Here is a 26,947-nt window from a genome sequence, read left to right as displayed (position 1 = left end):
AGGCCAGCCCACAAGGCCACATAGGAAAAGGGGGTCGAATTTGCACCTCAAGACTGCCTCTGATAAGAAAGAAAGAAGGGTCATTGTAGTAGGGGATTCCCTTCTGAGAGGAACAAAGGGCCCGATATGCAGAGTTGACCCTCATTATAGGGAAGTGTGTAGTCTGCCTGGAGCCCTGATCAGGGATATCACCAGGGAGCTCCCCATACTGGTGCACCCAACAGACTACGACCCACTGCTGATCTTCCAGACAGGTGAGGGGGAAGCTGCTTCCTGCAGTCTGAGGGGGATGAAGAAAGACTACAGGGCCTTGGGGCGGACGGTGAAAGAGTCTGGGGCTCGAGTGATCTTCTCCTCACTCCTTCCATCTTCCACTGATGTGGGAAGGAATGGGAAGATTCAGTTCATGAACAATTGGCTTCGAGACTGGTGCTACAGGCAGGGCTTTGGATTCTTTGATAACAGCTGGTTTTATAGGGCACCAGTCTGGACGATGACAAGTGGGAAAGTTATACTCACAGAGGGAAAAGGATGCTGGGGCATGAATTAGCAGGGCTCATTTGGAGAGCTTTAAACTAGATTCGAAGGGGGATGGGGTTGTAGCTGGGCTTGCCCCAGTGGGGCAGCACTCCAGAACTGATGAAGACTGGGATGCTTCCTATAATCCTAGGGTGAAATCGGTGTGCTCAGCTCGCTCCCTGGAATGTCTGTACACCAATGTTAGAAACCTGTGTTAAGTCAGGAGACTATGATCTGGTGGCAATTACAGAGACGTGGTGGGACAGCTCACATGACTGGAATATAGTCATGGAGGGTTATGTCCTTTTCAGGAAAGACAGGCCAGCCAGGCGGGGTGGTGGGGTTGCTCTTTATGTGCGGGAGCAACTACAATCCACCGAGTTCTGTCCAGGGACGGATGACGAGCGAGTTGAGAGTCTGTGGGTGAGAATTAAGGGACAGGCTGGCAGGGGTGATACTGTTGTGGGTGTCTGTTACAGACCACCAGATCAGGGTGAGGAAGTTGACGAGGCCTTCTACAGGCAGCTGAGAGCGGCCTCACAGTCACAGGCTGTGGTTGTCGTGGGGGATTTTAACTTCCCTGATGTTTGCTGGAAGGACCACTCGGCAACCCAGCCACAGTCCAGGAGGTTCCTCCAGTGTATGGATGATAACTTCCTCCTGCAAATGGTGGATGAGCCGACCAGGAGAGGAGCGCTGCTGGATCTCATCCTCACTAACAAGGAGGATCTGGTTGAAGCAGTAAGGGTTGAGGGCTGCCTTGGTTGCAGCGACCACGAGATGGTGGAATTCAGGACCTTGTGTGGAAGGACTAGTAGAGTAGCAAGTAGAATTTCAACCCTGGACTTTAGCAGGGCAAACTTTGGCCTTTTCAAGCAATTGCTAGGGGAAATCCCATGGGCAAGGCTGTTTGAAGGTAAAGGGGCCCAAGATAGTTGGCTGGCATTCAAGGATTGCTTTTTCCGAGCTCAAGATCGGAGCATCCCGACACATAGGAAGTCAAGGAAGAGGGCCAAGAGACCTGCGTGGCTAAATAGGGAATTGCTGGGTATGCTCAAGTGGAAGAGGAGAGTTTACAGGTCATGGAAGGAGGGGCTGGCCACTTGGGAGGAATATAAGGCTGCTGCTAGAGGATGTAGGAAGGCAGCTAGGATGACTAAGGCCTCCTTAGAATTAAACCTGGCGAGAAGGGTCAAGGACAGCAAAAAGAGCTTTTTCAAATACATGGCAGACAAAACTAACACCAGAGGCAATGTAGGCCCACTGATGAACGGGATGGGTGCCCTGGTGACAGAAGATACAGAGATGGCAGAGATACTGAATGCCTTCTTTGTCGCTGTCTACTCTGCTGCAGGCAGTCCTGAAGAGCCCTGTACCCCTGAGACCTTAGATGAAGTCAGGTCAACGGAGCGGTTTGCCTTAGTCGATGAGGAATGGGTTAGAGACCAGTTGAGCAATCTGGACATCCATCAATCCATGGGTCCAGATGGGATGCACCCGCGGGTGCTGAGGGAACTGGTGGAAGTCATTGCTAGACACTCTTTACCAAGTCTTGGGAAACGGGAGAGGTGCCTGAGGACTGGAGGAAAGCAAATGTCACTCCAGTCTTCAGAAAGGGCAAGAAGGAGGACCCGGGTAACTATAGACCGGTCAGCCTCACCTCCATCCCTGGGAAAGTGATGGAACACCTTATTCTTGGTGCCATCTTAAGGCATATCAAGGATAAGATTGTTATGAGGGGCAGTCAACATGGCTTCACCAAGGGGAAATCATGCTTGACCAATCTCTTAGCCTTTTATGAGGAAATAACATGGTGGATGGATGATGGCTGTGGATGTGGTCTACCTTGACTTCAGCAAAGTATTTGACACAGTCTCCCACAGCATCCTCACAGCTAAATTGAGGAAGTCTGGATCAGGTAGTGAGGTGGACTGTGAACTGGCTGAAGGAGAGAAGCCAGAGAGTTGTAGTCTATGGGGCAGAGTCTAGTTGGAGGCCTGTAACTAGTGGAGTGCCTCAAGGGTCAGTACTAGGACCAGTATTATTCAATATATTAATCAACGATTTAGATGAGGGAATTGAGTGCACTATCAGCAAGTTTGCTGATGCCACTAAGCTGGGAGGAGTGGCTGACACGCCAGAAGGCTGTGCTGCCATCCAGCGAGACCTGGACAGGCTGGAGAGTTGGGCAGGGAATAACTTGATGAAATATGACAAGGGAAAGTGTAGAGTCCTGCATCTGGGCAGGAACAACCCCAGGTTCCAGTATAGGTTGAGGAACGACCTGTTAGAGAGCAGTGTAGGGGAGAGGGACCTGGGGGTCCTAGTGGACAACAGGATGACCATGAGCCAACACTGTGCCCTTGTGGCCAGGCAGGCCAATGGCATCCTGGGGTGTATTAGAAGGGGGGTGGTTAGTAGATTGAGAGAGGTCCTCCTTCCCCTCTACTCTGCCCTGGTGGGACAGCATCTGGAATATTGTGTCCAGTTCTGCGCCCCTCAGTTCAAGAAGGACAGGGAGCTGCTGGAGAGAGTGCAGCGCAGGGCAACTAAGATGATTAAGGGAGTGGAGCATCTCCCTTATGAGGAAAGACTGAGGGAGCTGGGTCTCTATAGTTTAGAGAAGAGGAGACTGAGGGGTAACCTTATTAGTGTATATAAATATATAAAGGGGGAGTGTCACGAGGATGGAGCCAGGCTCTACTCAGTGGCAAACAATGATAGGACAAGGGGTAATGGGTACAAACTGGAACACAAGAGGTTCCACTTAAACTTGAGAAGAAACATCTTCTCAATGAGGGTGAGGGAACACTGGAACAGGCTGCCCAGGGGGGTTGTGGATTCTCCTTCCCTGGAGACATTCAAAACCTGCCTGGGCACATTCCTGTGTGACATTATCTAGGTGTTCCTGCTCTGGCAGGGGGATTGGGCTAGATGATCTTTCGAGGTCCCTTCCAATCTCTAGCATACTGTGATACTGTGCTACTGTGATCATACTTAGTTGCTAAGTTGTCCAAATACCTGGCTCTGAGGTGAATCAGACCACTAAAGATCTTGATTCTGACAGTAACTGTGGTACCGGAATTCAGCTACTCTTTGTGCAGTCTAGCTGTTGTCTTTAGTCTTGGTGCTTTTCTTCAGGACTGTTGGGAGCATATGTGGGAAAGTTGGTTTTGGAGCCCCATTTCCTGGGAGTGGCTGATGAGTATGTGGTATATGGCCCAATGGCTCTGTCAATATTTTGGTATGTGGCTCACATGCTCATAGGTGTACCCTATCCTAAAAGTTAATAGCCGCAGAATTCCAGAGTTGTGAAAGTAATGCAGTAGTCAGGAAAATAAGACTTTAACAAACTGTTTAGGGCAAATAATTGAGTAAAATTTATTTCTCTGTCTTGAGTTAAAAGACAAAGGCAAAAATCTGTCTTCAAATATTTTTACATAAAAATAGTAATTGCATTGTTCTTAAACCAGGCTTTGGAGGTAAATAATTCATAGACGCATAGAACTATTTAAGTGAAAAAAGGTCCTTAAGATCATCAAGTCCAATTGTAAACCTAGCACTGCCAAGTCCGCCACTAAACCATGTCCTTAAGTACCACATCTATGCATCTTTTAAACACCTCCAGGGACAGTGACTCCACTGTTCCCTGAGCAGCCTGTTCAAATGCTTGACAACATTTTCAGTAAAGACATTTCTCCTAATATCCAATTTGAACCTCCCGTGGTGCAACTTCTGGCTATTTCCTCTTGTCCTATGGCTTGTTTCTTGGGAGCCTGGCGCCCACCTCACTGCAATGTCCTTTCAGGTAGTTACAGAGAGTGATAAGGTCTCCCCTGAACATCCTTTTCTCCATGCTAAACAACCCCAGTACCCTCAGCCTTTCCTCATGAGAACTATGTTCTCTTGACCCTTTTCTAGCTTCCTTGCTCCTTGGACAGTGAAGCCCCCAAAACTGGATGAGGTATTTGAGGTGCGGCCTCACCAGTGCCAAGTGCAGTCCTGTTGATAAAATTTAGATTTGTTGTTTTTTAGGCTAGTGTTTACCTTTTCTAAATGCAGAAAACCAGATACTCTACAGACCTTATTATGGATTTATCTTTTGTGGTTGGAGAAAGACTATAATAACATGGATTAGCCAAGGTATTTATTTTAGGTCCTTTCCTTTAGCTGCTGCTTTTTTTCTTGTTTTCATTCGTTCCTTCCTGCCTGCCTCCCTGCCTTCCCTTCCCTGCCTTTCCTACCTCTCCCCCTGCCTCCTTGCGGGCCGTCTGCTTGCCTTCCCAGTTTGGAATACCTGGACTATTTCGCAGTAACTATAGCTAAGTGATTTAGAGGGTTCTTGAGTGACAGGAGTCAAGACAGGGTTATTGGCAGAGTTTGTGTTTTTCAGGCAAGAAGTCAGTCTTAGTAGATGTTTCATTTGTCTGCTTAGCCTGTCACCTGTGGCTTTGTAACATGGTTTAAATTCTTCATATAGATTCTCAACGATGTATTGCTTTAATATGCGTTGACAGATAGCACCATATGCTTTTCTCCTCCAGCAAGACTATTTTCGCCTTAGCAGTGCAGCCATTACCAGCACAATACTTTTTTCTCTATCAGTTGTTTGGGAGGCACAAGTTTAAAAACAGAGTGCTCTAGTGAATTGGTTTTGCACCAAGATAAGTTCTAACAAACTGCAAAAGTGATTAACATGGCAGGAGTTTTTATGCGTTGAGATACGTAGCAACTTAAAAAATTGGTACTTTAGTTCATAATTGAGAATGTGAGTGAAGCTAAATAAAGATCAGGGTAGGCAGATATTTCTGCATCTGGTTTAAGATTATGTGTGAACATCAGTATTTCTGTAAATAAAAAAAGATGAACTTTTTAACAACATTCTGCATGAGAAAAACAACCCTGTGATTTTTTTTTAATGTACTTCACTGTCATTGATTTATTCACTAAATGAATTTTGTTTGTCTATTTCCTTTATGTCTTCAGTTACTGAAAATCCATTTTCTGTTTTTCATGGTAACAGAAAAATTCTTGCTGAAAGTCCAAGTAATGAATGACAAAGTAGAATCAGATTGAATGTATTAAGTTGTTTAATGTAAGCAAATTCCACCAGGGACTGTAACTCAGTGGTGGTTTTATAGTGATGTAGTTCAAAGGCCTGCTTGAGATTAGAAATCTGCTGTTCCATGGTGGTTGCTCACTCGTGTTGGAATAACTGTAATAAACTCAGGAATGACAGAGGAGCATTAAAGTGTGTTGTTATCCAGGGAGTGATAAGACTAAGATTTGGAACACTCCACACATCTGTCTTTAAAATTTTCCTTAATCATATGTTTGCATTTTGGCTTTTCTAAGAATAAAAATGGAATGAAGGATGGAAGTTCTACAGCAGGTCAACTCTGAAAACTTATGTTTAATCAGTAAAAGAGCAAGCTAAATGTAAAACTTCTGTCAGTTTCCATCTTTGCTTTGGAAAATATGTTGAATTAATTTTAAAATACATTGTTTTACCCAGAGGTATTTTTGAATTGATATTGGTGAAGCAACTTCTGAGAATTAATTTCATGCATTTTTTATTCCCTGTTTTTCGTAGTAATGATTCAGCTGTCAGGTTTTGCAGCCAAAATTTGTCTAAGAAATCTGTTTATTTTCTTCTTCAAGGAGAGATCTTGGTTGATACTCAAAGATGTGAAATATTGGCAATTCTTCCTTGACTTGGTTCTAGTAACATTTCGGATTTCTTTTTTCCATCTCTTAACTTGTGTATGTATTACAAATCTTGCATTAGAAGTCTGTGGCTAGGGAATGGGTGTAATTTAGGATTGTGGGTGTGATTAATGAAGTGTAGAAACAGAATGTCAACACAATCTTCTGTTTCAATCTTCACCTGCCACTTTTTCTTGGTGAGACGATGTTGTTTTTTTTTTTTTTTTTAAATGTATGGTTTATCTGTTTGTTTTCCCAGAAGTCCTTGTGACAGACCAGAGATGGCTATGAACTAAAATCCTATCTCTGAGCAATTTAAAAGTTAAGAAAAGTTGAACTAGAAATACTGCTTTTGTAATAGTACAGATGAGCTCTCATATCTTCACATTCCTGTATTCCAGAACTTTGTAAGTTACTTTTTCTATGTAGCTACCTGCATCTGCTATGACTTCTTTTTTGTTTGTATTCAAGTCTCTTATGAGAGCTCTTCCCTGGTGAGCTAAATTTCTGCGTTATCAACCATTTACGTGCACAGGCAGGCATCTAAAAGCAAGCAGATAAATAAAATTGGTAAATTGGTATTTCGTTATCTTTTTTTTTTTTCTTTAATTGGTTCTAAGATTTGCCTCTGAGCAAGATTTTCTATAACTTTAAGCCTTGAAGCAGGGGCTGTCTTCTCCCAAGTACTGTGTTAGTGCCTAAAAGATTAATTTTGGTACTAAAGTAAACAGACTGAATGGAAGTAGTTCAGTGTTCAAATGTTTCATTCACCAAGTTGATCCTTTTCAAAATAATTGGTACATACGCCCTTCCCAGGTGCTGTCATCTGCCATGCCTCAGCTGTGGAGAATTCTTTTGTGTCTCTGCATTGAACACTTTGGGGAGCTGGACATCTCCACTTCTACTGATGTTATATCTATTATGTTATAATTAATATATCTATTATGATCTATTATATCTAGTAGTGATGGATACCACTAACCAGGGGAAATCTATCATCTGACTTATGTATGTGCTAAAGATAGGTATCATGGAATAGAATAATTTAGATTATAAAAGACCTTCAAGATAGTTCAGCCCTTTGGTTTCCACTTTTTTTCACAAATTGCTTGTCAGGGGAAGAAAACAAATATTTTTTGTGTGAGAGATTATTCACAGGTAGCTCTTTTCGAGATATTGTAAGAGTAATTCCTAATTATTTAATACAGCAGTTACATAGTACTTAAAACCATCTCTTATTAAAGCCTCACAAAGAGAGGTGTTTTTTTTTTGTTTGTTTGTTTTTTTTATAACTTGATCTCTGTGTCTGTTGTGATCAGTTTCCTCCCAAGGGGAAGCCCGTCTTTCTTCACTGGCTTAACAGGGACTGCTACAAAAGTATCTTACTCTAGATTCATTCTGTGGTACAGATGTCTGCCCTTCGGGGAAGAGTGTAGTATATCCTGGTGCTGCAAATGACATGTTTTTTCACTGTCTCTGGCACCACACTCCAGATGTAACAAATCATCATCAAGAGGAAATGCAAAAGGGAAGAAACTAGTCAATTTAAGCATGACTAATGCATTAGATTAACATTATGAAGGTTGCTTGATTTGGAAGTTAATACTTGGATGATAATTTCATTTGGTCCTTGTGGAAAATCGCATCTCCATGTTAGTTCTCACAAATAAGCCAGATAGAGCTCTACATACCAGGTGGTTATCAGTCTCAAGGTTGGTACACTAACGGAGTCATTGGTAGAAGTTTTTTGTAGGTAAAGCTGAGGCAGACTTTTGTAGAGAACTGTGATTGTCTCTTGGCTTTCTTCTCTATCATGTTACCAGCCCATCATCTGCATGCCTCCACTAGCAGTGTATCTTTAAGTCACCTGAATGGAGAAGGACCCATCTGCTGTCTTTATTCAAGTACTTCTGTTTACTTGACCTAAAATACTAGAAGATGGCTATGGAGCCATAAGCAGGTGAAGAGAGAAAACAACAAGCAAAGGGTCTCCTGGAAACCTTAGTGTGCTTAATTAGGTTAGCTAAAACCATGACACTCAGAAGCAGGAAAAAAAAAAAGTACTGAGAACTTTGTTTTTTATGATCTGAGTGATAATGAGTATCACCTTCAAAGCAGATAATAAGTGCGGTATTGCTAACTGCTTGTGTATGCATTAGAGTGAGAGACCGGAATGGGGTTTTTAATAAAAATAGAGAAGAGCTCATTTTTCTTCTCTGCCATTTCTTTGGTGGGCTTTGGGAGCCATCCCTTCATTTGCGGACAGTTTGTAGAGGATAAATGCATGTTCATGCATCAGGATCATGCGATTTTTTAAAATTCCCCTTTTTTCCCCAAGTATATAGTAATACTTTCTCTGTTAGATGCCACATTTAATATTTTTGTGGAAGTGTTTGGAAGGTGTGAATAATTTCAAGTGCTCCCTTAAAAACAGTTTTGTAAAACAAGCACCTTCATGGTCACCTTTTTTTTTTCCTCTCCTCTGTTCCCCTTATTAATTATCAGTGTTGTTTCCTCTCCACTTTCTCCCCTTCTGAAGGTATCAGTTTATGGTTCAGATACAAATCTTACCCATCACATTTCTGCCATGTGTGTGATTGCCAATAAAAGGTAAAGTTTTGTCCACAAGTGAACCTTTGGAAATAGTTCAGGGATCCCTTATAACTCCTACAGTTTAGAAGAAGCAAAATCAAAATCACCTCTTCCTTGAAAATACATTTCATACAACTCCATCTTGGTAATAGCATTGGAATCATTAAGTAGTAGTTGGCTCTGATACCCTTGTACAGACACAAATTGAGTCCAAGGGGACTGATTTCTTGTACACTTTGCTGTCATTTGAAATGCTGACATGAAGGTGGTAGTGATGAAAGTGGGGAGCTGGTGCCTTCAGCACTTTGCCTGTGAAGATTTCTTAGGTTTGTATTTTTTGATGACAGTAGCTGATTCAAAAGATAGTTTTACAAAAGAGATTCATAACAGCTATAGATTTCTACCAGCTGCTCTTGTCTTTTCTTCATTGAGTAGATTCTTGGAGCATTGCACTGTACTGTAAAATGGGCTCTTTATACCACCCACAAATCTGTAAGATCTATCTAGTGGAATGGTAATTAGTATATTTTTTAATTTGCCCTTTTGGTTTTTATCTTCACTGCATGGAAAACACTCTTGTGGTATTGAAAAAGATAATATCAAATTGTTTTATATGTTGCAGACCGTTAGAAAAGTAAAATTACATTTCAGTGTTATTTTAGTTACAACATCAGGCTATTCGGGCATATCTCCAGTATTTCCTGTGAGAGGCAAAAAATTTTTATATTACTTTATTTCTGTTACTTCTCAGGTATGTTAAATTTGGACAATGTGTGCAATATGCTAGCAGCTGATGTCTAGCTTTAAGAACACCTTATAAGGCAAATTTTGTTGTGTTATTCATCAGTTCCCAGTAGACTTCTTATTCTGGAAATTACATCCACTTTGATTCCCTTCTGCAACATGAGTATTCTAGTGATGTAATCAACTTCATTAACAATGAGAGTTCCTGTGATTTGGAAGGTGCTGTTGAATACAAAAAAAGATCCAGGGTGTGACAGATGCTTGATTATTGTAGAAAAGGAGTACTGTGAAACATGTTGAAAAAATACAGTTGATATACTGTACCCTGAATCTTCTGGTATATGCCACTAGCCTGATATAAATTCTGTTTTCTTTTCTTTCCCCTTACCCTTTTGTCTTTTAAAATTATTTTGCCTCAATTGTGAATATGTGGAAAAAAACAAAGAAATAAACAAAACAACAGAAAATCTCTGCCCTTTTCTTGCTAACTCTATTTTTCTCTTTTTCTTATCTGTTCCACAGGCTCTGAAAATCATCTGAAATTTCAGACTGGACAGACTTGCAGTAGCTTTTAAGCCAGTGAGAACAAGGCTGCCAAAGCATGCTGGTGCCAAGCTGTTGGATGATGCACGTAGTCAGGCCAGTGGTGGTGCTCCTGTGCTTGCTACTCTATGCTGATGCAGAAAGTAAGCTTCTTATTCATTTGTGCTTGGGTATTGGACACGATGAACAGTTTTGTTTTCAGCTGCTGGTTACTAAGGGTCTCAAAATGATTTTTCTTTTGAGTAATTCTTAAAACACTGTGAGGTCCCATCTAAATCATGGCTAATATTTGAAAAGAATTATTTACGCAACTACTTTGCTATTTTCTTCTTAGTGTTCCTTTTCTTAATGGTTCCTACTCAGATAGTGGAGAACATTACCACAAAATTATGTAGTCAAAACAAAGACCAACCTTGATTACCAGACATTGGTCAAATCCATTAAAGACATCTGTCATTCCTTGAATATTTATTTCTTAAATCTGGTGTGAAGAAAAAAAAAAGACACCACCCCAGTTAATATCCAGTCTAATTAAAATTCCATACCCTTTGCAACTGCTATAACAGCTGTTCTAATGTATTATTTCCGACAGCTGTTGCAGAGTACAGTATCCAAACAAACCAGGCAGAACTGACAACTTACTGGAATGCCTAAATGTGTGACAACTGAGTGAGGAAAGGCACCTGTGTTCACTTGTACTGAAGGAAAACTTGGATTCTAGTCAATTAGTTTACCTATTAATGGGAAGATAATATCTTTTTTTTGATTAGGAAATCATTAGGTCTGCCTTGTTTACATGTGTTCCTTTTCCCAGCTGTCCTGTGGCTTCTTGCAGAAGTACTTTTCAAAAGAGAAAAGTCATTTAATTTCTACCTGTTGACTTGAAGTTTACTACAAGCTGGCTTCTGCTATAAGCTGTTAACATTCACTTGACTGAGGGGTATTTTCCTGTTAAATCCTCTGTGCAGATGCATCACCAATCAATAACTTTGTTCTAGCTCTGACTTCTATAGAAGACTTCTGTGGTTTTTCACACATCTGTGCAAAATGAAGGAATATTTGAAGTGATAGGAATGTACAAGAATAAAAACAGTGTCAGTGAGGTTGGATAAATCAGTTCTCAGTAAATGATATTGAAGAATTTCTTACTGCTCCACATACCACCTGCACTCCAGGTATACTAAATTACAGTGATAAAAGACATACCAAATCTTTCCACTTCCATGTGTAGTAAGACTTTTTTCTTTTCACTATAGCTCTAAGAAGGAGAAGTAAATTAAAAAAAAAGAATAAATACAAAACCTACATGTTTGTTGAGTACTGACAGCCGTGATTCTCTGGCCCCTTTCCAGATAGATAATGACCAGCTGGGATGATTGTGTCTAAGGTGAAGCCAAAGACATTTTAACACTTTAGCCAGCAAATAATTAATTGGGAAGTGGGCCCATATGTTGGATGTTTCTGCAGTTGTAGTATTCCACATGTTTTAAGAGTAAATACTATATTTAGGAAACATAGTTTTTTAGACTCTGGTATACCTTTTTGGATTTTGATAATGGAATGTCCAACGTCCTGTGGGTGAGTAGGGAATGATTTTTTGGTTTTGGTAACCTCGGTCAGGTATCAATTTGTAAAAAAGATAGTCAAACCCCAGAATCCTCATAAGAGAAAGATAAAATTTCTGTAATCATGTTACATTAAACAGAAAGTCTCCTCTTTCATCATTCTTCTCTGTGGGGAAGGAGGGTAGTTTTTTTTGAAGCTTAGTATGGAGATGATTACTTCAAAATTGGCTGGTGTCCCAGTACAGTTTTTAAATTGCTGTAGTCAACTTATAGCTGTTTTTTTTTTTATTTCAGATAACATGAAACAAATCAGAAATCAGCTATTAGCTGTTGGTGGCTAGGGCTAGGTGGACTTCATAGTGTTGCTAGACTTTGTGGAGTGTCACATGCAGAATAAAGGTTGTAAGATGCACAAAGGTCATCTTTTTGTGGGGGTTACGCTCAGTGAAACCAACCTGGACAGCAAGATGCAGTTTTAAAAGAAACTAAGAAAAAGGAAAGAAAAATATGTTAATAGTGGATAAGTAGTGTTTTCACACTACTTATTAGGTTCTTTATAATCATATTCGTTACAGGACTAGTAAGCTTCAGGACTAGTAGACTCAAGTCACCTCACTGGAGAGCAATGAAAAGGTCTCTTCATAACAACAGATTAATTACTATTTTTTTTCCTGTTTCTTTTAGACACTGATTTATACCATACTGTCAAGTGATTGTTAATAGTTTTGCGTGGTTATATTAATAGTTAATATATCAGGAGTGCTGTTAATATAAGTTGGAAACACTGCCCTTCAAATACTACTGATCATCTCTCACAAATGCACAAATCAGCTGAGTTTCGTGCTGTTCCTTCTCTCATAAACTAATCCTTTAGGATTTTGTGCATTTGTCGTTGTAGTTTTTAGGTATTACTATGCACAGTTACAGGAATAGCGTGTAGCCAAACAAAGATATGTTATATTATCTTCTTGGTGGGATTTATAATGTTGCAGTATGACATATGGTTATTACTTAGTATCTACTGCGTCTTGTTATTAGCCAATAGGATAAAGAAAATAATAATTTAAAAATACTTACAAAAATATAGGAAGATTAAAAAAACTTTGGAAAGATTGAGTTGACAAAAACTAGAGAAGTACTGCTAGAATTTTTGAACTCAGGTATAATGGAATAATAATTTTATTAACTATTTTTTTGTTTAAAAAAAATAAAATGCCTTCAGACAAACTCATTTCTTCTATGTACTAGCCAAGATTTTAGATGAGAGTTTCTATTAAGGCATTCCAGAATACAGAATAAAATGCTAAGAAGTGATAGACTAGGTGTCACTGGTTTTACTGTTTATGTATTTTCTTAAGGAGAGAGCTGAACTAGACAGAAGTGCAGTTTTTCACATGATCATTTTAAAAAACTATGAACTTCTTTAGAATTTTCAAAGCTCCATTTCTGTTGGTCTTTACCATTGTTGTGCTGTAAAGAGCTTTTGCCTTGTGGGTAGTGGTGCTATGAAATGCAGGAAGGGAGTGAACTCTTACATGTACCAGCTGAATATGAAACTATCGCTTTAAATAGTCAGGCTTTATCTAATCTGGCTAGCTCTGATTTTATGAGAAAAGGCTTGGCGTTACCTTTATTTTCTGCTTATTACTAATAAAAGGTGTGACTGAGAAATTGTATGAATTTCCACAGTTTTGTATAAACTAACATAATCCTTTCTTACAAGGTGAACTTTACAACTGAAACTGATTTTTCAGCTTCATACATCCTTTCCTGCGTTCCTGTTCTTTCCAAGGATTTATAGAAAGAACTGGATTTAATAGGGGAGAGAAAAATCTAATGCAATTTTTTGTTCACTTGCACTTCCTTGGTTTTATTTTCAGCTAAATGTTTGTGGTACACCTCACACAAACTGAAGAGACTTGTGAATCGCAAGATGTCAGTGCAATGTCTCCTGTATTGTAGTCAGATTTGATGCTATCATTCCTTTTGCAATATAGTACTGAAAAAAGTAAACTGTATTTTTCTATCTCTTAAACTATGAGATTAAAGAGAGATTTTGATTGTACAACCGATTAAAATGCATAGGGTTTAAAGTTGCATAAACACTTGTCTATACAAAAGATATACATTACACTGAATGAACTGTGTGCCATATATGTATTTATATGGCTCCACATAATATTGCATTAATGCTGTGAGCTCTAAATAAATGTTTTTTGTTTTACCAGTCTAAAAGAGGATCTCTTTGTGAGTCATAATAATATTTTGCTCTTATACACTGTGCTTTGTTTTGAAGATACGGTAAATTTCCACAGACAGTTATTTTATGGGGTCAAAAATCACACAGGATAAGCGAACCTTCTGAGTGCAGACACACAGAAAGATGTGTATTCTTGCATGGTTAGCTTTTCTCCTGGAATTTTTGAGGACTTCAAGAGAAGTTCCTGCTGTGCCAGAGTTGGTCTGTCCTCCACTCTCGCACAACTTGTATAGCTCTTTGTCAAAGGGTCTCAGACCCTGCTGTTGTCCAGGGTTGTTACTGAACTACTTCTCATAAGCGGTTGCCAGGACTGTTATTTCCTTTAGTGTGGAGAGGACAAAGAAGGTGAGACAACGGGGAAAAAAGTTTTGTCCTTTTTTTTCCCTTTTCTTTTTTTTTTTTTTTCCTCCCCTCTGTAACTATGGAAAGACTATGCTTTCCTTTTTTTTTTTTTAATCATTTTTTGTTGCTAGCACAAAGTTACCACTGAAGAGGAGATATATTCTGACATTACTACTGCTTTGTATTCTTTGCAGAGTAATTGCAAATGGTAAGGAATTCATACTTTTCAGTCTCACTGTGAAATCCCTGTGAATGGGATCCCAGCAGCAAGCCCACTTCGTGCATTTGAAGATGTTCCCAATGGTAGTCCTTAGTACTTCTTTTCTCTTTACATACTACCCTTACAGCTGAGGGAGGTAATAAGACAACTTTGTTTTTCCCCATGACTGTGAAAGAACCCCAGACTGAAATGTGTTGGCATGGGCTGATAAACTGTCCCATGGCCACCTCTCAAAAGGGATACAGGATCGAAACGACAAAAAAATCATTCCCTGGTGGAATGGACGAGTTCATCATACCCCTTATGTGTGTGACCAAGATTTCATTCCTACTGTTAGTCGTGAAACTAAGCTTATGTTTGATGGAGCAAAGTAAACAAAATCGAAAGGTGGCAAAATTACCCTTGCTCTTTTCTCTTTTAGTAAAATGAAGTGTTACTTTTAAATATAAGAAGTGAAAAATCTCAGTGAATATGATTTTTTTTTTTCTTTTACTTGCCTCAGTTTATGTTTGGTCGTTGTAGTTTCTGTGTGCACTGAAAAGGATATTGCAAAATTCACTGTGAAAGAAGATGTTTGCTTACCACTATTCTTGTCTGTAGAAGATCAGTTACTGGTTCAGTTTTTATCACTGGCTGCCTTATTCACAACGGTGTAGATTACAACAGTGTTAAGGCAATTCTTTTACATCTGCTGAAAAATTAGTAGTATCACAGTTGGCCATGAGACTCTTGAAGTAACAGATTGTTTTCGAATTCTAGAAGACAGTAAACTATTACAACTCTTTAATGATAAGGTGTCAAGTTAATCACTGAGCTCAAAGAAATATATAAAATACAAAATGCTTTTAAAATGGTTCTTCCTGGTTGTTCCTTGTAAGCTGGTTTTTGAAATTTAAAAGTAGAATTTATACTAATAAAATCAGGTAATTTTCTGCAGATATTCTGCATCCAACTTTTTAGTAATCAAATAGATTCTCAGAGCACACATCCTGTTCATTCTCCACCATGAGAAAGTCCTGGTCACTAGCTTTTCCAAATTCCCTGCTGCATTTCTGTAGTTTTGTCTGTTTAATTCTTTTATTTCATACTTGGTTACATAGCTCCTGCTCTGACAATATTCTTTTAGTGCTTCTTTTGATACGCTGTTTTGGAAGAGAAGCCACAATTCTTACTTCATTCAGTAGAAGTGGATGCAGCTGATTAAGAAAGGCAAGCAGAAATACTAACCATAACTGATATATATTGCTTCCCCATTCACAATTGTTTGAACAAGAATAATGCTTAGTTCGCCCTCTGGCTCCTGATGCATATGTGTCAGTTATCATCGTGCTGTCTGCCAGAAAAGTCTTCATGGTTTTCTCTAGACCACAGTGAGGAAGGGCTAAAACTTAGTGCCAACAGACAGTGATTACTTTTAACATTGAGGTCATTGAGACAAATTCTTGTTTAAATAGGGTTTAACAACAGTAGTTTAGTATTAGTGAAATCAAACATAAGGTGGCTATTTTTCCTTTTTTTTTTTTTTTTTTTTAAATTTGGTTTCTTCATTTTGTTTTGTAAAGAACACTGTTTTTTCTCCCTGCTAATCACGTTCTTCCCCTTCAATTTTTTTATGTTCTTCAACAAGCTGAAACACATTCATGCAGTCCACATTGAAATTTTTGTTTCTGAGTACTTGCCTGCAACACTAAACTAATTTAAGTAGATCTTCCAAAGTAATTATCTTACAGAAAGTAATTATCTTATAGTGAGTCTTGCAACTGGGCATACATAGAATTCCAGAATATCTTCATAAACACCATATGTAGGAAAGCCCAACATGGAAACTATTTACTTTTTTGTATGTATGCCTTTGGTAACTAGGGCAATTTTCTGTCATAATGGATGTAAACTCCGACATCTTTAAAGAGACTATTTCAGTTATTGCTTTCAGCTATGGGCAGCAGCAAGAACTGTAAATTCCAAAGATAAATTCTGTTCTTTATTGGGAATTTTTCAATATCACCCATCTTAATATTTTAGTATTGATAACATCCATTTTTTGTGTAAAATACAGCCCTTTGATTGCCTTGCTGTTTCTTTTAATAATGTTGACATATGCAGGAGAGTTTTAGTATGGGAGGGAAAAAAAAAACGAGCTTTCAATTTTGTTCTATATTCTTTTTTTTAAGGAATTTTTATATGTTCTCTACAGTTCAAATTAAGGACATTTTCCTTGATTTTATGAAAATGGGTATATAGTATTGCAACAGTAATTTTATATTGCGCTTGTTAAATATATTAAAATATATCAAGTTTATCACCCATCAGTTCTCAAAAGTTTTAGTCCTGGTGGGACAGCTAGTTATGCCAAAATATTCTAGATGTAGTCATTTTGCTCTGCAGCAAAGTGAAGGCTCTGAAATATATATGATAGTTCAGATGGAGAATCAGGGGAAGTCAAAACACTATGTGGTCATTCCAAACATACTGACTTCGTCACAGAAACTACAGTTAATATGGATGTCTGCATAAGCCAGGATTTATGCAACCCTTATTTTTCAAGTCTTTACATTAAAACAAATCTGAATGATTTAATTCCAAGAGTAGCTATAGTTACAGCTATATCTGTTTAGCTTGCTTTAAATTACTAAGTTTTAAAACAAAATTGAGAGCTGCTTGAGGAATATAGTTTTCCAATGCACATGTTTTTTCAGGTGTTTGGATTATCTCTATATTTGCCCATAACAAAACATCTCAAAATTTAATATGAACAAAAGATCTGTATTTTAAAAAGTGTAGATTCAGAATTATAGTTTACCAAGGCTTTGAACTAGAGTAAACTGAAGAACAACTTCAGAATGGTTTCCCTGGACATTTTTGTAAATTTATCTCTGCAACACTGAAGATTATTTCCATGCCTGTTCCACAGCTGTTGTTGATTCACGTCCCTGCTTCCCAAAAGCAGAGCACTGAACAGAGCTGAGTGGCTATCCTTTAAGCCCTGACAACATATCCTGTGGCTGAGTGTAGGGGCATTGAAGTTTTCCCAAGTATGAAAGTCATACATCTTGATTTTCTTGAGCATGTAAAACCAGAGTCAGGAAATTGAGAGTCTCCAGTTTTTCCAAACATCAAGAAATGTAAGTAAGGGAGCTATATTTTAATGGCCTGATTTGGACAAAACTACATTATTTAGACTAATGTCAACTGTTAACAGAAAGTGTTTCTGAAGAAACTTCAGTACGAGTAACTATCTTCCTGTGTGCAATTCCCTGCAACATCAGTAATGACCACTGGCAGATAAAGCTCTGTGGGTAACTAATATTCCGTCATCAGAACTGGCAGGAAATTCCAGTATGGGTTATTTTTTAGCAAATTATAAAAATCTGGAACTATATAGGAAGATCCCTGTTCATGTTTGTTTCTACCCTGTCTTTAAGGACCCTCCCCCCCAAATTATATATGATCTTTCTGTCTTATATAGTGTCTGGCTAAAGTTATATTTATTCAGAGTAGTTACTTGAGTGTTTTTTTATTATTTAATATTTTAAAAGTTCTAATAATACACATATTTTTTAAATGCTTTTTTTTGGGGGGGGGGGGGGAGTGGTGCAAACTAAATTAATTTGACCACTTCTTTTAAAGGTAGGAGTGTCAAGGTAAAATTGCATCTTGATTTCAATTACTGTAAAAGAGGTTTAAACATAAAGTTGTGTGCAAATTGTTTCTGTGCTTTTAACTGAGTTATACAAGAGTAATGTACATGTTATGAGGAAAAGGAGTGCAGATTTATAATATCAGTTGATGAGTGAAGAGTTCATGTTGTGTGTTTGAACAGTATATATTGATAAAAGACAGTTCAAATTTTAAATTACTCATGCATGTTGAATGCAAATGTTAGTTTCAGTTTAGAAGAAATTCTGGGGCATGACTGTAAACAGCACTTTAGACATGGTCTTCTTGTAGGGAATAATAGCACATAACAGAATTTCACAATACATATCACATCCTCAAACTCCTTGATGAAAAGAAATTTAGAGATCATTTTCTCATTAAGGGTGTTATTCAGAAAGAGAAGTATAAAATTTGTTCTTTTGGGATATAAATTCTTCAAGTAAATTTGCCATGAAATGTAGCTGGATAGAGGTTTTGTTCTAGTTTGTTCTTAAGAAGACAGTCTTTAAATTGCAATGTATTTTTCAAGCTCTGTGTGCTTTCCAGTTTAGCACCATATGGATGAAAGGGAGGGTCCACTACTATTGATTTTCTTTTGGCACATGCAGTAGTGAAGAAGGAGGAATAAACAACAAGGAAAAGTGATACTAAATTTATTTTGGCTGTGAGAGTTAATTACATATGGACGTTTCCAGGAGAGTTTCACCTGGGTAATTTTGTTTTCCTCCAGGAATTTCACATATGCTTTAGAAAAATCTATAAAATAACTGCTGAGAGCATTGGCAGGTCATGTCTGGATTGGAGAGAGAAACAGTCATTTGGTCTCCTGTTCTAGTGAAACAGCACAGATTTTTAGCAGCAACAATTCAAGGTCAAAGATCTGAAAATGGAAAATATGATTCAGAATAGAGTGTAGTATCTTTAAATGTAATGATTTTTAAAATAATTTTTTTTTTTAAAGGCTCCTTCTGATCATTCAAGTCAGTAGGGTCTAACATTATCTTTTGATTAAAAAGCAAGGGTAGAATTAATGTGTGTAGAAAGGCAAATAAACCCTACTTACATGGGCCTGGTGAGGCCATTATGCAGTGCAAACTTAGTCTTGTTTTCTTGTTCTAAAAAGTGTGTTGAGAAACTGGAGAAGTGCAAGGAAGAGAAAAACATAGTTTCAGGACTGGGAAAATGATAATTTTTGGTGATGAGTTGTTTGTTTATAAAGAAGAGTACTGAAGGTTTATTTCAGCTCATGTATACATATAATGAATGATTTGGTGAAGGTAGTGATTGCAGTAGTGTATTTTGCTTAATAAATTTGGGGAGAATTTAACAATCTAGTAGCTAATTCTCAAAAATTACATTGTAACTATTAAAACAGGGTGCTTAAATGGCAGTTTACTGCATGCTTTTTGGGAGCAGACAGTATCTGTAATTTCAAAGAACAACTTCAAAAATTCTTGTACAGGACATCCGTAAATTAGTACTAAAAGAGCAAGCAAGAATGCCAGCTTAAATGTCTTTAGGAGTGTGAAGTGAATGCATGAATATATGAAGTGAATGGACCTTCAAAAAGTTCCCAGGCTAATGTGCCAAGATAACACCTTCTCTTGACCCTGCTGGAGACATGCTAGCAGGCTGCACTGACCTAGTGTGACCCAATCAGGCATTTGATGTGGTCCTGCATTCAGAAATACATCTATTCTTGAACAAGCATTGTTCACCATGATTTATTCACCACTTACCTTTTCCAGAAAAGCTGATTTGGAGGTTCTTGTGTCACAGTGTTGGTATAATTGAAACCTAGGAAGTGAAATGAAAAACAATAGCAAACATTTAAGCAAATGCGTTTTATAATTTTGGAAAATTACAATATTACATTTACAGATGGCAGAGCTCATATGTATGTCAGCTGACTGGCAATGTGTGTATGTCTCCGTGGGGCAGGGGACTGAAGGATAAGAGTTATTTTACAAGATGCCTTCTCGTGCTTTGCAGTTCACAGGCAAAGTACATTACTGGAAAATCTTAGTCACCTTTTGTTTTTTTAGAGGAAAATCTTTCATCTTCAAACACACTGTTCATATGAAGAAGTGTAACATGTCCACTGACCTTTTTCAGTATCTGTGTCTGATGAAAGTGACTTAAAGGTTGTAGCATCTAAAGATGTATGCATTAAAAAAAAATAGAGGTAAAATGGAACTTGGAAAGACGCAACATCTCTAGGAAGATGATGTTGTATCTACTCTGAAGTCCAGCTTTTCAGACCAAGTGAATAAAGATTTCCTAAAAAAATAAAAAAAAAAAAAAAATGTAATTCCTTTTAAAAATAAATGTCTCATAAGGAATTAATTTAAATTTCTTTAAAGTAATTTGGCAATGCACTAATTAAAAATAAATTTATTATTAGAGACATTTATTAAAACTTTAAGTACTGTAGAAATAAAAATTTCTTACGACCCTCAATAAATGCTTGTAGTCAGTGTCTACCTAACATACACTAGGTGTTTGATACAGTTGCCTTTTTATGATGCACTTTGGTGAAAAATGTTTATCATTTGGCTACTGACTCTTTATGTTGCATTCTCACATTTATGAAGTAAGAATTTAATTCATTTCCCATATCAGGAACTGCAGCAATATATACAATTTTATTATTGCAGATCTAAAGTCACTAATTCCATTGTTGCAATCTCGTGAAATTTGGTCATATCACTTGGGTATGTCTGCTTGCTTCTAATGTCTGAAGTTCTGTTTCACCTTGTAAGTCATAACAAATTACTTTAGAATCTACTATTACATCAAAAATTAGTCACTTCTTATTATGCTGTTGGAAATGTATTATTCATAATGCTTTGCAAAGACCTCCATTCTAGACAGAGACAAAACCTAGAACTGTTTCTTTTTAACTTTTATTTCCACTCATTCTCCCCCTCACCTTTGTTAACAAGATTCTCTTAAATTAATGATTTGCATTCTACTTAGCAGCTCAGTTTTGGTTTTTACTCATGGATTAGAGACTTCCAAAGATAGCACAGTGAAATGAAGTGCTTTGGAGATTCATAAGTATAATGGTGTGGATAACATGAGTATATTAAAAATAGCTTTTAGATGTGCATGAAAAATGTGTGGGATTTTCCCATGACAGAAAGTCTTAATTTTTTTCTCAGCTTTACACTATCTGACAGAAGCTCAGGACCTTCACAGAGTAGGAGCTCATTTGGTGTTTTGAGAAAAAAAGCTGAGCATCTGTGACAATTCATGATTGATCTCAGTTTAGATTACTGATTATGCATAGACAGTTGAATGAAAACTAATGTCTGCATTAACCTGATCCTTGAATCTTTCTAGAATTTTTCATGTATCAGCTGTAGGATGGGAGAAACACCAAAACCAAACCCAGCATTTCTTCACTTACTTCTCATAGGTATATAAGCTGTAAGCTGTATATATACTCATAGGTATATAAGATATAAGCGATAGAACTTAGAGGCATTGCTAAAAACTAATAAATGCATTTCCACTGCTAGTTCAGTTTTCTGCTTTTTTTTTTTTTTTCCCCCTCATAAATGTGAATATGTGGATGGAGGCTAGAGAGGATTTTTAACCAAACTTGGCCAAGGATTTTCTTATCTGATTTTGAAGTACAAAAGTTGAAATATGTGGACAAAATCTGTGGATTTTATTTGTATGAAAATATTAGATCTTCCTCACCAAAGTATTCTCAGATTACGAACTGCAGCAAGATGCCTTGATTTGTTTACCTTTATAGTAGGAAGAAAAATCCACCTTTTGTCTGGAATGCACGAAATCATCTTTTCTCTTCAAATGTGTAGATCAGTAATTCTGTATTGTTATTTACTTTTTTGGTGATGAACAGAATGTAAAACTGCAGCTGCAAATCATCAGAACTGTTCTGCTTAAGCTATAGATATCTTAAAACAGAAGGGTGTGTTATCTCTTCTTCATAGATCAATCTCAAGAATTCTGTTAGACATATGACTGTTAGTTGCACTTAGAGAGCGGTCTGTGCAGAAACTTCCTTTCCTGAATTGGTTTCAAAAGTGTCCCCCCCCTGTACCCTATCTGAAGCTAACTGTCAAGAGGTAGATTAATAATCCTTACTTGTAGTTCTTTACCTTAACCAGTATATTTGGAAATTACAGGTAAATTTTAATAGCATTCAGATTTTGGATTGTGGAGAAGGAAGTTACTGAGGAAGGCAAGCAGTCCTTGCTGTTTGGGATAATACTGCTGCGAAAATGCAGGGCAGGTAATGCACAGTGTCAAGGAAAGCTATGCAGAGTGGTATTACAGACAGCGAGATCTCAGTGGTGTCCAAAAAACTGATACTTTTAGAAGGCTACTGTAATTTGTTTCAAAGAACTGGTTCAGAAAAATAAAAAGGTTAACATTTTATTCCATATGGTGAGTCATTTATACTGAAATGCTTTCAGATTGAAGTTTTAGAAAAGACCTTAAGTCCCCTCTCTATGAAAGTATTTCAGTGATGCTGATTTCTGAATCCAACACTACTGTTTTACTGAAGATAAATAAATTATGCTATTACTTTTATTCTAGAGTGTGAGTTATGTTCCTTTAATACATTTTCTTTTTCTTTAGAATGCAGACATGGTCCAGAAAAGATAATTCATACAGCAGTTATTTGAAGGTGAATAAAAAATGGATTCACAGATGCACATTTAACGTGAACAGTATTTTATGATAATTTAAATCTCACCACTGCATCATACTCCAAATATAAAAGCCTTTAAAAAAGTGTACAAGATTTCTCTGATAATTAATATGTTTTACTTTTTCTGCCAGAATACCTGAAGTTACACAAACGCAATAGAGTCTGTGGTCTAAAAATAGTGTTGATGCTCCAGTCTTTTTTCATGTTCACAGACTAAGAACTCAGCTCCAAGTTATGCCTGTCCTTTTGGGCAACAGGCGTACTGTCCTTACACGTCTACTATTGAGTGATTTTACTCCTTGCAGTCTGTGATCCAGCTTAATTCAGGAAAACCTCAGGTGTTTTCTGAATGGAGATGGATGCCAGCAGGGAATCAAAGAATCATAGAATCATAGAATAGTTACGGTTGGAAAGGACCTTCAGATCATCTACTTCCAACCACCCTGCCATGGGCAGGGGCACCTCACACTAAACCATGTCACCCAAGGCTTCGTCCAACCTGGCCTTGAACACTGCCAGGGATGAAGCATTCACAACCTCTGCGGGCAACCTATTCCAGTGCCTCACCACTCTTACAGTAAAGAACTTCCTCCTTAGATCCAATCTAAACTTCCCCGGTTTAAGTTTTAACTCATTATCCCTTGTCCTGTCACTACAGTCCCTAATGAAGAGTCCCTCCCCAGCATCATTATAGGCCCCCTTCAGATACTGGAAGGCTGCTGGGATGTCTCTATGCAGCCTTCTCTTCTCCAGGCTGGACAGCCCCAACTTTCTCAGCCTATCTTCATATGAGAGGTGCTCCAGACCCCTGCACATGCTCGTGACCCTGCTCTGGACTTGTTCCAACAGTTCTATGTCCTTTTATGTTGAGGCCACCAGAACTGTGCACAATACTCCAAGTGAGGTCTCATGAGAGCAGACTAGAGGGGCAGGATCACCTCCTTCAACCTGCTGGTCACACTCTTTTTGATGCAGCCCAGGATACGGTTGGCTTTCTGGGTTGCGAGCGCACACTGCCGGCTCATGTTCATTTTCTCATCAACCAACACCCCCAAGTCCTTCTGCGCAGAGCTGCTCTGAATCTCTTCTCTGCCCAACCTGTAGCCATGCCTGGGATTGCTCCGACCCAGGTATAGGAGCTTGCACTTTGCCCTGTTAAACTTCATAAGGTTGGCATCAGCCCACCTCACAAGCGTGTCGAGGTCCCTCTGGATGGCATTCCTTCCCTCCAGCATATCAACTGAACCACACAGTTTGGTGTCATCGGCAAACTTGCTGAGGGCACACTCAATCCCACTGTCCATGTCCCTGAAAAAGGTGTTGAACAAGACCAGTCCCAACACCGATCCCTGAAGGACACCACTCGTTACTGGTCTCCAGCCGGACCTTGAGCCATTGACCACAACTGTTTGTGTGCGGCCATCCAGCCAGTTCTTTATCCACCGAGTGGTCCATCCATCAAATTGATGTCTCTCCAATTTAGAGACAAGGATGTTGTGTGGGACAGTGTCGAATGCTTTGCACAAGTCCAGGTAGATGACATCAACTGCTCTACCCCTGTCCATCAGTTCTGTAGCCCCATCATAGAAGACCACCAAATTGGTCAGGCAGGATTTGCCCTTAGTGAAGCCATGCTGGTTGTCACCAAGCACCTTGTTGTTTTTCATGTGTCTTAGCATGCTTTCCAGGAGAATCTGTTCCAAGATTTTGCCAGGCACAGAGGTGAGACTGACTGGTCTCTAGTTTCCCGCATCATCCATTTTATATCTTCTGCTTTGAGAAGTTATGCCTTTTTTGCTGTGAGGAAGTGGTCTTCTGCTGGCCTGGGTGTACTGGAGAAAGACTGCTGTGCACCTGCAAATCCCAGCCACAGGCATGCCTGAACTTCATCACTGCTTGCTCTGTGTTCTGTGGCACCAGAGAGTGACACCTTTTTTCTGCTGTGCTGTGAATGTACTGTGAGCCTCACGCTGTTAGTTTAGCAACTCGGATTTCCTTCACCTTGCTTTTATCCTTTCTGCTTCATCTATGCATCCTTTTCTCCCTTCAGCTGCCATTATCTTTCTAGCTTCTCCACTTCCATTTTAACATCAAAAATAAACACCAGTTTTTGTAAGTGTCTGTGGAATCTGGTACAGAAATGCTGTCCATAATGCATCACAAAGTAGAAACAAAGCAGGGGCATCCATGTGGAAATAATAGACTGAAAAATTAATCAAAGAAACTTCATTTGAGAAGCAGAAACTCATTGGATGTCAACAAAGTAGCATTACAGCATAAATATTAAGCAGCAGCAGCGTTGCTTTGTTCATCTTCAAATGGACACGCTTTCTCACTTTATTTCTGGGTTTGGGTATTTAAAATTGGTTTTACTTGACCAGGCTCTTTCCAGAAAAGGCATGGATACTGTCAGTGGTATCTGTGTTGTATGATCAGACAAGCAGTCAGATAGACAAGACTTATTTTCTGCTGATCTTTCAGTGAAATGAAAGGGTGAGCTCTCGTTAATGACATAAAATAAAGCCAGAGTTCATTGTAAAGATCTAACTCGGTTTTCTGATAATTAGTTTGCATTGTTCATGATTTTGTGTAGGGATTCTTTTATGGATGTGTGTATCAATAAAAATGTTTTGGGTATGAAATGGTTAATATTTTGCTTTAGTGGTATCAGGCTAGACATAGACCAGTTCATGTTCAGGATTGTAATGGTGAGTCTGCATGCCAAATTCAGACTAATCATGTATTTCTAGTAATTTTCATGAGCTACTACTGTATGAGGTAGTACTGTATCAGCTAGTACTGATCAAAATACTATTTAGCCTCGTACTGATCAGCCAGAACTGAATCAAAATAATGATCTTTTGATAACTACATCGAGAGAAAGGCTACTTTCACAAGCTTATATGACAGAGTTGTCATTTTTTTCTCAGCTAGACATCTAGGGTATTAGGAAAAATTTCTTCACCAAAAGAGTCATCAAGCACTGGAACAGGCTGTCCAGGGAAGCGGTTGAGTCGCCATCCTTGGAGGCATTTAAAGGACATGTAGATGTGGCAATTAGGGAAATGGTTTAGTGGTGGACTTGGCAGTGCTGGATTTATGGTTGGACTCAGTGATCTTAAGGGACTTTTGCAACCTAATTGATTCTATGGTTCTATCCTGTAAAATTTTTATAAGTAAAGCGGTTCATGAATTTGGAAACTTCTCAGTTAAATTCTAACAACCGACCCATTAATGTGTGTGTGTATATTCACAATAACATATTTTTTTGTATTGTCTTAGGGATTTTTTGGATATACCTAAGTCTAACATTAGACCCTAAGTTCATTAGGAAAGTAAAATTAAAATGGAGAAATTGTTACATTTGTTCCCTCAAATAACGTCTTACCAAAACTGCACAGGGTGATGTTCTGAGGGACCTGGGCAGACAGAGAGAAAGGCTGATGGGAACCTCATGCAGGTGAAGAAAGGGAAGTGCTAATCCACACATCTGGGGTGGAACAATCTCTTGCATGCTGGGGGCTGACCAGCTGAAAAACAGCCTGGCAGAAAAGGCACAAGGGATCATGGTGGACAGAAAGTTGACCATAAACCAGCAATGTGTCTTTCCAGCATAAGAGGACAACAGCCTCCTGAGCTGGAGTGATCCTTCCTTTATACTCATGTGTCTGAAGTGCTGAGTCCAGTGATGAGCTCCTCAGCATGAGAGAGACATTGGGCATTATGGAGTGAGTGCAGTGAAGGGGGACACAAAGGTTTTACGGAAACACATACAAGAGTGGGAGATATTATGCTTCTAAAAAAAAAAAAAAAAGGCTATTTCCTTAACAGAGCAAGGAATTAGGGAAAAATTGGCAGTTTAATAATAAATTAGATTTCTTTTCAATGAAAGAGAGGAGGACTCGGGGGTGTTGGTCGATGAGAAAATGAACATGAGCCGGCTTCCGCGTGTGCTCGCAGCCCAGAAAGCCAACAGTATCCTGGGCTGCATCAAAAGGGGCGTGACCAGCAGGTTGAAGGAGGTGATCCTGCCCCTCTACTCTGCTCTGCTGAGACCTCACTTGGAGCATTGTGCACAGTTCTGGTGTTCTTAGCATAAAAAGGACATA

At 38.6% G+C, this 26,947-nt stretch overlaps 1 protein-coding gene across 35 annotated transcripts in view; it reads left to right on the top strand.

Moving 5' to 3' along the window:
• Window positions 1-26,947, top strand: part of PTPRD (protein tyrosine phosphatase receptor type D) — a 601,423-nt gene that overhangs the window by 301,015 nt on the left and 273,461 nt on the right. For all 35 annotated transcript variants that reach the window (XM_061479480.1, XM_061479517.1, XM_061479518.1 and 32 more), the window contains one exon: window positions 10,084-10,247. In XM_061479480.1, coding sequence (XP_061335464.1) covers window positions 10,163-10,247 — 85 coding nt within the window. In that variant the 5' untranslated portion in view covers window positions 10,084-10,162. The remainder of the gene's footprint in view (window positions 1-10,083; window positions 10,248-26,947) is intronic.

Source organism: Pezoporus flaviventris, unplaced genomic scaffold (assembly GCF_033815535.1).
Source record: "Pezoporus flaviventris isolate CSIRO_AGI_PZ_B2104156 unplaced genomic scaffold, CSIRO_AGI_Pfla_v1 ptg000150l, whole genome shotgun sequence".
NCBI classification, from domain to species: Eukaryota; Metazoa; Chordata; class Aves; order Psittaciformes; family Psittacidae; genus Pezoporus; species Pezoporus flaviventris.
This window is presented reverse-complemented; position numbering and strand designations above follow the sequence as displayed.